Below are 10,770 nucleotides of genomic sequence, written 5' to 3'. Positions count from 1 at the left end.
TGCGCGATGTCTGAAAATGGGGGTTTTCAGGGTAAAATGGCCAAATTAAAAATAGTTTGGGGGCTTAATGCGCCATGAATCTGCTATGGCAGCATATAAACATATTGTTCTATCAAACACAACAGTTCTTTTTTGCTTAAAATACAGCAGTTTATTTTAAAGAGGGGTGCAAGCGCAGAAACTACTTTTTCAGTCTTGTCTGTTTTTTCCGCATATATATTTAGGGAAGGGCAATTTTAGCTTTGCAAATGATTTTTTCTTTGATTGAAAATAGTTTTTTTTCCCAGTTTCAATGAAAAAATGTGTTCAAATGCAAAATTCTGAGTCTCAAATATTTTTTCGCAATCAAAAACTTTTTTTCGATGATTAAAATGTTTTCATTTTTGTTTGAGGTGATTTTTCTTTTGAAAATATTTTTTTTGTTTGAAGCAACTAATTTTTTGATCGAATAAGAAAGACACTAAAGTCGTAGCCAAAATGTGGCCCAAACACAAAACTACATTATTCATTCATTCATTTTCCATGCCGCTTTTTCCTCACGAGGGTCGCGGAGGTACTGGAGCCTATCCCAGCTAACTACATTACTTGACAGGAAAAAAAAAATCACAGAATTTTTTTGAGTTTCAATTTTTTTTTTTAATTTAATAATAAATACACAATCTACCACCATAATTTAAGTGTATAATCTATTTTGGAAAATACAAATATTGGAGGTTTCTTTGCGAACAAGAACTGTGTTCAACAAGGAGAGTGAGCTCACGCTGATGCCCCCGCTCCAACCAATCATACAGGAAGATGAATCACTTCAACCAGCCAATAAACGCCCGCTTTAATCTTATGTCGTCAAAAGAAAAATGGCGGCGCCCTTCCGATGGACTGTCAAACGACTTTTGCAACAGTAAGTCCGATTATAATGCTTTTCATAAGCTTTTTTTGTCCTTGACGTATGAAAATGGCGAACGATGAAGCTAGTTCATCTTAGCTTGGGTCATGTTTTGCTAGTATTGCAGCTGGAAAGGAGTTGGCTTCAATGTTGCTTGGTTAGTTTTGTTTATTTCCCTTAAAAGAACGTAGCTTCGCCGCTTTAAAGCTATTTCGTAACGATGTCACACCTGTAGAATGTCGAGGACAACTACGGCAACTTATCGTCAAAATATCGTGGCTGGAGTTGATTCCTCGACAAATTTATAGACAAAAACAGCGCTGCAAGATGTGATTCAAGATGTTAGGGACAGCCTACAAATGGCATAACGCAAACAAAATGTATTCTTTAAAAATTAATGGAAAAGCCTCATTCTGATCCCTGTAGTAGCTCGCTAGGACGTGACATGGAAAAAGGCACATAAAAATAACCGAGTGAATTTCCACAGTTCAGCATTGAACTATTTTAGGATTGCCTATAGCTATTGTTTCACTTATTTTGATGAGGGGAAAAAAAATCAATACGGACCTCATCACTTGGACTCTGAAAATGGTTGGCATAAATTCTTAGATCTGAAATAAATATGCATTTAATTTATATCTTTGGTCAACAACAGACAGAGTATAAATATTTTTAATAGCAATTTTGTAATTGTCCAGCCAATACACTTAGGACTGCAGCTATTGATTAATTTAATAGTTGATTAATCGATTATTTGAGCTAACTAGTTAATAGATTAGGAACATTTAATGAGCTAAGATTGCACTTTCCAAACAGCAGTAAATGTGAATGCAAAATCAAAATCCCGAGTGTTTTTCTTTCCAAACTGTGGAGAATTGCACTTTTATTTCACAAGAGCAATAATTAAAATACCTTAAATTAAAGCTATTAAATCAAATATCCTGCAATACAATCAGGTGGACATTCGAGAGCAGTGTTGTTTGTATATGAAAAAAATTGTTTTCTTGTCAAATATGGTGGGTGTGACTTAGTGCTGTACAATACGACTATATGCAGTATAGTTCTGTTCCAATGCTCGCGACGTTACGCCAATTTCTGCGTAAGTCGCAATTAACCCTTTAACGACCCCAAAATAAATATCCAAAAAGTCCAAAAGTACTGTATTTTGTTTAATGATGGAGGACACACTGCCCTCTGGTGGCAGCGTTGGGTCTGGCTGGACCGTAACCTTGTATGACAGATGCAGACTCAGACGTCTGACATGGTTCAAGGGTAGCTGCGCTCTGGTTTGGCCCGCGTAAGCCTGTAAGTTGTTTCAGCTAATATATGTTTTTGTATGCATTTGTAATTATGTTTAGAGCTACAGTTTGTGGAATTATGTGTGAGCGATTTGCTATGAGATTTGTAAATACGTTAGCATTTATAGCATTTAAGAAAGCGGACTTTCGTTAGGCAAATTAGGCTAATTTAATTGCTTTGTGTCAAGTGTTTTATTGTTATAATGCGTGTCGTTTTGAAAGTGTGCATATATGTGGTACAGCTTTACAAATTGTCAAACGTGAATAAAGTAAAAAGCTTCAAAAAGCACAATTGCCTTGTTGAGTGTCTGCCAAGGTGAAAACCTTCACGTTTTGTGAGGACCGAACACGTTATAACAATAAAGTAAAAAATAAGATAATGAGGTACAATAAGGTACTCTTTATTCATTCATTTTCCATGCCTCTTTTCCTCACGAGGGTCGTGGTGGTGGTGGAGCCTATCCCAGCTAACTACAGGCAGTAGGCAGGGTACACCCTGAACTGGTTGCCAATCGCAGGGCACAAGGAGACATACGACCATTCACGCACACACTCATACCTACAGACAATTTAGAGTACTCTTTATTCGACTTAAAAAAACCCGACTGGAGACAAAATGGCGGACAAGACTCCGGCGTCGTTAAGTCGAGTACAATGTCACCCAGGGTCTATCCGTCATAGACTTCATAATATATTGCCACGACACATTACCCATTCACTGCGTCACGCCTTCCCGAAGGGGGCCATCCCACACTCCGCTACATTTATTAGCAGTCGGTCACATGCAGCCATCTAGCGCCGGATTTAGGTTTAAAAAGTACGAAAGCTGTACTGCATACAAACAGGAAGGATTGTCTCAGGAGTGATTTGTGCGAGGATTCAAGGTAATTATTGTATTTTTTTGTACCATTCATGCATTTTGAAACGTTGGAAGAAATTAGCCGCTACAGCATTGGCATTGTACTTCGCAATATTTTAGGGTTGCAGCTATCGAATATTTTAGTAATCGAGTAATCGGCTAAAACAGATATATTTTTGGGTGAAGAGCAATTATAAATATACATGAGAAAACAAGACATTTCATCTAATCTTGAACCATTTTCAGTCAATGTCTTTATTTTCGATGTATATTGTTGAAAACAGCTAACAATTGCATCTCAGATGTAACTAGAATAAAAAAGACTAATTCAATGCTTTCACTCAAAAAACCTTTAGATCTTGCTAAAAAAAACCTAATATATATATATATATATATATATATATGAAATGCCGTTACGCTTGATAACACACATCACTTAAAAGTTGGGATTTTTTTCCCACGTGTTTCAATTGAATTTCTATTTGTGAAAAGCCATTTTTAAGTTCTAGTCAAGTTTTAAGTTAGTCTAAACTGTAAGTCCTGATAGGATTTTGAGTTTTTGCGGTGTTCAAAATAAAAGTATGATACAGGCTGTATTGGAGCACATTAGGGACCAGTGCTACTTGGCGTTTTATCCAGCAATGACTACTGAGCAAAAATTGATAGTTAGCATTATTGAGTTTTTATTTTACACCCTCATCACTCCACAACGCTACGTTACGTTAAAGCCTGTATGTAAGACACGTTAGCCACGCATCGAAAGTGGTCATAATTAATCAAAACCTAGCCCTCCGCAGGGCTAACGTTACTTGAGCTAGTGACAGTAATGTTAATCTTATTTAATGGCGCTTAGCGTTCTTTATTAGCGCTGTACTGCTTTGAGATGGCGGCTGTTTACTAACGTTGCCCAGACGCGGCCAAGTCTGTCATTTCACATCTAGTTCAACATACATGTGATCTCTATGAGACTCATCAGACGCTACCTGCTACCAATGTAGCATCATGCGGGCTAGTATTTAGCAACGGCGGCGTCGTTTGTAGCGGCTGCCGGCTGCAGTAATTTTATTTTATTTTATTTTATTTTTTTTTGCTTTTAACCAAGAATAAACTTTTTTTACGTCCATATCTATAAAGAATTCAGAGATTTATGCATTTATTCACAAGAATTTTCAACAGAAAAAGCTTTTTGTCTGTTTCCACTCGATCAGCTTTGACAGAGATAGGCCCCTATGAATCGTTCCCGTCAATACATTATGAAGTCTATGCTACCTGTATATGCCACTGGGCTATAGACCCTACCCACGTGACGTCACAACTCCGCCCTCCTGACTGGTGCCGCCCAATTGTCCGTCAACACATCGTGTTTACCTGTTACGGCTATGTACATTCCTCCAATTTACGGTGTGTTTTTCTGCTCGTTAACATTAATAATCAAAATGGTGAAGGCGTGTGTGGCGGTCGGTTGCAATAACAGAGAAGATAGACGGAGAGACTTGAAGTTCTACCGGATTCCGAGAGACCCGGAGAGGAGAGAGCGAGATGGGCTGCTGCAATTCGACGAGAAATCTGGGCTCCAAACGATTACCACAGATTATGTAGTAGTCATTTTATATCTAGTAAGATGCATTTAATATATATTTAGAGGGTTTTGGGCTGACAACCACAATTAAGATCATTGCTAGGCTAATCGCCGACAACATACACGTGTGTATGTAGTGAGAGTGCTATCGCTAAACCATATAAACATTAAAAGCCCTAGCTCTATTGACAAATGACATGAAATACATTAGACTTGACAGTGGATGTTAGCAAGAACAAAAGATTTTGAATTGAAAATTTCGTAACTCACCTTTCCAAGCACAAGATAGATTCCTGCCGAATTTTTGTGGACGAGGACCTGTTTCACCCAACCAGCAACAAAGTATTTATAAGCCTCCAAGCTCTTAAAGTTTTTCAAACTTTCGTGAGAATAGGCTGATTTTGTGTGGACAAGATAGTTGTAAATATCAGGGTTGCTAGCAGATGTCAGGCAAAGACGGCGCAGACAGCAGGTCGAAAAACATCGATTTAGGCATCAAATATGGATCTGGCGAATGGATAAACTGAAGCTTTTCCACATAACGCCTTTTATGCAACGCATCCAGTGAGTTTACGGCATCCGAAAGCACCGGGTCGTCCATGAAATGCATTATAAATTGCTCGATCAATTGAGACCATTGATAATACAGACACAAAATGACGGACAAGGGGGCGGAACAATACAGCGATCACGTGATTTTGTGACGTCGGTGGGTAGGGTCTATTTCTGTTTACGCTGGATAGTTTACCTTGCGGCCCAAGTTGATTCATTTTACATTACCATTTGTCAGGTCAGTTTAAAGCAATACTTTGTAACTTTTCAGTTTTGGTCGATTTTAGTGACGCCGGTTGACAAAAGTGGTAGTGTTTTGCCTAATACCCGCACAATGTGGTAAAATCATTATCTCCAGGTTGCCTGCAGATGGATTAAACACATTTCTGTATCCAGCAGCTGTGTGAAGGATGAATAGTAATAAGGTAATGAATCCTGTTGTGCCCAAACGGTAGCATATTAGCAACTAGCAAATAGCAAATAGCACGAGTATGCATAGACATTATATTATATGCATAATCCTGTTTACTAACAACCCATAGAATCTCTTTCGCACTTGCCTTTAACAGTTGGCGGAGGTAATAAATGTAATAGGTAGAGTTGAAAGCATCAACAAAGGGTCATGTCTTTCTAATTGGATCCGTTGTGACTTGAGGGAAGCGGCGTCTGCAAGGTTAAATGCTCAGACGCCCGAGACCACGAAGAGGAATGTGCGCGCTTGTTGTTTTGTTTTATGGACAGCCTAGAGCCGCCCTCACTTAGCCTCAACACTGACGGCAGACTGCTCTATGTCAGCAACACCCTCACGTCAAAGATGCAACGGCATCCTGGGAGGAAGCGTTGGCTGCCGTTACGGAGTCGACAAGTGATGAAATTAGCCTCGAGCTTGTCAATTAAGAGAGCCAAGGCCTGGACCTTATAAGTTAATGGGCAGTTTCCCCTCTAGGGGCCTGCTAGGGCTTTATAGCGATGCTTATAAAAAACCTAAGTGTAATGCGTCCCAATAACATATTCAATTAAGAGACGTGAAGCAGTGCTAGCACTGGCTAGAATTTGTTACATGACTCATTTTGGCATTAATACGGATAGCAGTTTAAGCCACGATTATGCGGATCGTATTGTGAGGTACCCCTAAACCCATATTTTTGCTTAGCAGCGGTAAATTTCTCAGATTGCTTCCATATACTGTACCTCAAGTGGCTGTCAACGGTACTTTTGCGTAGGGTTGCGCATCCAATCTGGAAAGGGTATGTTGGGTCAACAATTTGAGGACAATGCAGGCATATGGAGCAGGTCATTTGTTCATCTTCATATTGCAACCATGGATGCTCTTTTCCATGATGGCTGGAAAGTTTGAACCCTTATGTGTTCTTCATAGTCTTTAATTCAGGGAAGGTTTTTGAGATTGAAAGTCAGGCTGTTGCTTTACCACAAAGAGGAAAAACAAATAATTAGCCACTCTAATTTCCCAAGGAAAGCTGTTCCATAGTTCTGAAATGTGAATCCTAGTGGGCATGTGCCGGTATGATATTCTGATGGTATGATAACCTGATGTCAAAATGTCACGGTTTCACTGTATCATGTCAGTTACAGCTCTAAAATGTGTTACTTTTAGATATCTGGGTTTAAAAAAAAATCCATTGAACAGGATTTTTATTTTTCAAAACATTCTAGTGCTGTCAAATTTATCGCGTTAACGGGCGGTAATTAATTTTTTAAATTAATCCCGTTAAAGTATTTGACGCATTTAACCATGCATGGAATGACCCATTCATGCGTTGGCTCAAACAGTTTGCAATGACGCCGTTTTAGCACATTGAGAGCGAAAAGGCAGAGAAATGCGAGTGGCGTTCATTGGACCGCGCCTTTTATTGGCTAAAGCTTTGGCAACTCTTTCACAACAAATGTAAGAATTGTGGCGAACGACGTGGGGAAGAATGACAGGAGACTATCTTTATCTTCACACGCTTGATTGAATACAACGCAGAACATACTGTATACCACTTGCAGCCCACACTGACAGTCATGGTTGCCCAACTTCCCATCATGCATTTGGGTGGAACAGTTAAGTCGCTACAGTATCATTTAGTAAAAGCACATCAAAACTAATAGTCTCCTGTGAGAGATAGGAATATCTTTTTCTTAACACGCTTGATTGAACACAACGCAGAACATACTGTATACCATTTGCAGCCCCCACGGACAGTCATGGTTGCCCAACAAGGGCTTTAGCGTCCCCAACAGGTGGGTGACGTCAGCGGTAGACTGGGCTCATCGGTTTTACTATTCAGCCCATTGAGGGGGAATTATTCAGAACGAGGAAAACGCGACGAAGAGAGCCGCAAAATGTCATTGTTCTAGTCTCCCTACTCCAACATTTTTACAGGATATTCTTTTTATCCGAGTATTTTTCCCCAATAGCTATATAAATGGCTTGAGAAGGACCAGTCAGCCCGTCGAGGGGGAACTATTCACAACGAGGAAAACGCGACGAAGAGAGCTGCAAAATGTCATTGTTTCTGTCTATTTACTTCAATATTTTTACAGGATATTCTTTTTATCCAAGTATTTTTCCCAATTGCTAAATAAATGGCATGGTCATGACAAATAACAGTCATGTGCTAAATGGAATATGAAATAATAAAAATGCATTTATTCAGGACGACATAGCAAAATGACTCCATAATGGTCAAAACTGTCGACTTCACCTTTACTGTCGCACCTCCCGAACGATATTTTATGACACCTAACTCGGACATATGTCATTTCCCTTCCCCGGCTTCGGAGAATGTAAACAAACCGAAAGGCGTGACAGCTAGCCGACATGCTAACCCGAACCGAGTGATGTTTCAAAGTTTTCGAAGCGGAAAATCACACATAACTAGCCTGGATTTATTGACATGACGACTGGGTTGTCGATCTTTGCGGATCGGGAAACCGCCCGGCGGAGAGCAATTTACAGTTCGTTCCCAGGAGGAGGGTGGCTGCAGTTGTTGTGCAGCTAACGTGCTGCTAATGTGCATGAGGAGAGCTTTTTACATGCCTATCAATGATCAAACGTAAGTAGTCCTTTATTTAAAGAAAGTTTGTAGTGTTCACTTTGTAATCGCTGTATTTGTATTTGACATAATACAAAACAAGATGTTTACTCACTTCCTCGTAAGTCCAATGGTCCCACAGTAAATATCCACGGTGAATGGGAACCTTTTGAAACTCCAAAAAGGCGCATACGCCTCTCCCTCATACAGAATGATTTTTCTGCAGCCGTTTGGCTGGCGTGATGCGAAAAATAAACATATAAATCCACAAAATCAGCTGAATCCTTCGTCCTCATACACAACAGTACGCTGTATAGTGAAGAGGACGTCTTCTACCGTACACGTCACAGCGCCCTCCTCCTCAATGCAATGCAAGTCACTCATTTTCATGGCGCGGGATTAAAAAAACTAAATAAATATAGCGATCGCTTCCACACACATCCAAGCGGTCCATATCATTCAGGAGCATAAAATACCGCGTGTATTATGAAATAAACATGCTTTTTCGTGTCACATGCACTTTAAGTCGCTACAGTATCATTTAGTGAAAGCACAACAAAAATAATATTCCTATCTCAAAAAAAAAAAAAAAAAAAAAAATGTTCACAAAAAGAAAAGTGCTCAATGCAAAGAGAACTGGCATTCCCAATCAAAATAGCTATACAAAATACACATAAAACTTACTCAGACTTTGCCTTGGCTAGATCTCTAATTATTTAAAACTCACCATTGACACCTTTTGGTGTATTTCAATCACTACCTTACGTAGTTACTTACACTGTGGAAGAACGGCAGGGAGCTCGATGATTGAAAATTTTACAACTGTTATTTAAACGAAAACATTAAGAGGGGTTTTAATATAAAATGACTATAAGTTGTACTCATATTTATCTTTTAAGAACAACAAGTCTTTCTATCCGTGGATTCCTTTAACAGAAAGAATGTTAATAATGTTAATGCCATCTTGTGGATTTATTGTTATAATAAACAAATACAGTCCTTTTGTACAGTATCTTGAATGTTTATGTCCGTCTTGTGTCTTATCTTTCCATTCCAACAATAATTTACAGAAAAATATAGCATATTTTAGAGATGGTTTAAATTGCGATTAATTACGATTAATTAATGTTTAAGCTGTTATAACCTCGATTAAAAAAATTTAATCGTTTGACAGCCCTAATACTGTATTAGCAAATTGGAACATAAAAGTATAAGTTGAAAAAAATATTCTAAATAAAATTAAAATAAATGCAGTCCTTTAGGTAAGCCCAAAGCCACAGCTCAACATTATTACCATCGTAGCAAAAATAACTGAATTATTTTCCATAAAAAGCTCATGTGTATGACTCGTATCATGTTTACATTATACACACACTCTCTTTTTCAACACAGACAGTTGACAGAGAAAAAACACATGTTTTACCACAGCTAGACACACTAAACACACCGGACTTAACTCTCGTAGCTGGTGGGAAACGTTCATGACAGTGTTTACAAACATTTGTTTTGTATAAATGCGAAATCATATTGGAGGTTCTGCCTCCTCGGCAGCCACCCTCCGCAAACATTAGAGCTGGGAATCTTTGGGCACCTAACGATTCGATTACGATTCAGAGGCTCCGATTCGATTATAAAACGATTATTGATGCACACCCCTCCTTTTCTTTTTTTTTCTTTTTTTTTCTTTTTAAATGTTTTGTACATTAGTTCCACAATTGTTAAAAAATACTCTGAGGCTAAACCACACTAGTTCAGTATCAAGATAACATATAGCAGTAAACAAATATACAAAAATAACATTAAATAAAAAACTCCAGTCCCCATTCTGTATCAGCTGCTTTAAACTACATTCAATTAATTTAATGTTGTGAATCAACCGTTAAATTTGTTAAAATTGCTCCCGTTATTCCATAATTTCCCTTTTGTCTACTTTCGACATGTGAAAGTTTTAAAACTATTTTAAAGATAGATTCAAGTCAATATTTTACTGATTTAGGAGTATTTTAGATAAAAAGTTAATTAGGTTTGCTTGGAAGGTTCGCTACAACAGCCTTGCAGGGAAGTGTACTGCTTTAAGATGGCGGCCGTTTATAACGCCCGCATCTAGCTTTTTGTAGATGTGCTGCTAACACTACCAAATTTATATTGCATCTAGTCCTATATAAATGATATCCACCGTAACATTATATGGATGGACTTAGTAGCAGCTTTTTGGCAGCAGTCAGGTATGTTGTTGTGTTTTTTTATCTCGTTGCATGAGTTGAGCTAGAGCCGTGAGTTGAGCATTGGCATTACCCGAGGTGCCGGGTAATAGGAAGCATGATGTTTAGCTACTCTCGCTCCGTTCTGTCCCGAAGACCGCGCGGCGTGCTGAGTGTTGTGTACTTCCGCTTTACTTGGCATATTTCAATAATCGGAATTTGGATGTTTGTGAATCGTTCTCGAATCTTCCATGGCCGAATCGCGAATAATCTAAGAATCGGAAATTTTGCACACCTCTAGCAAACATGTTTTAAATGTCGGTTGGCCATCCTCCTCTAAGCCGCTGCCGTCTGTAACTT

At 38.7% G+C, this 10,770-nt stretch overlaps 1 protein-coding gene across 2 annotated transcripts in view; it reads left to right on the top strand.

The window, feature by feature from the left end:
• The first annotated feature begins 848 nt into the window (after nt 1-848).
• clybl (citrate lyase beta like) overlaps nt 849-10,770 on the top strand; it is a 142,904-nt gene continuing 132,982 nt past the window's right edge. For both annotated transcript variants that reach the window (XM_057852770.1, XM_057852769.1), the window contains exon 1: nt 849-898. In XM_057852770.1, the coding sequence (XP_057708753.1) occupies nt 855-898 (44 nt within the window). In that variant the 5' untranslated portion in view covers nt 849-854. The remainder of the gene's footprint in view (nt 899-10,770) is intronic.

Source organism: Corythoichthys intestinalis, chromosome 12, assembly GCF_030265065.1.
Source record: "Corythoichthys intestinalis isolate RoL2023-P3 chromosome 12, ASM3026506v1, whole genome shotgun sequence".
Lineage (NCBI taxonomy): Eukaryota > Metazoa > Chordata > Actinopteri > Syngnathiformes > Syngnathidae > Corythoichthys > Corythoichthys intestinalis.
Note: the sequence above shows the minus strand (reverse complement) of the source record. Positions and strands in the feature narration are given on the sequence as shown.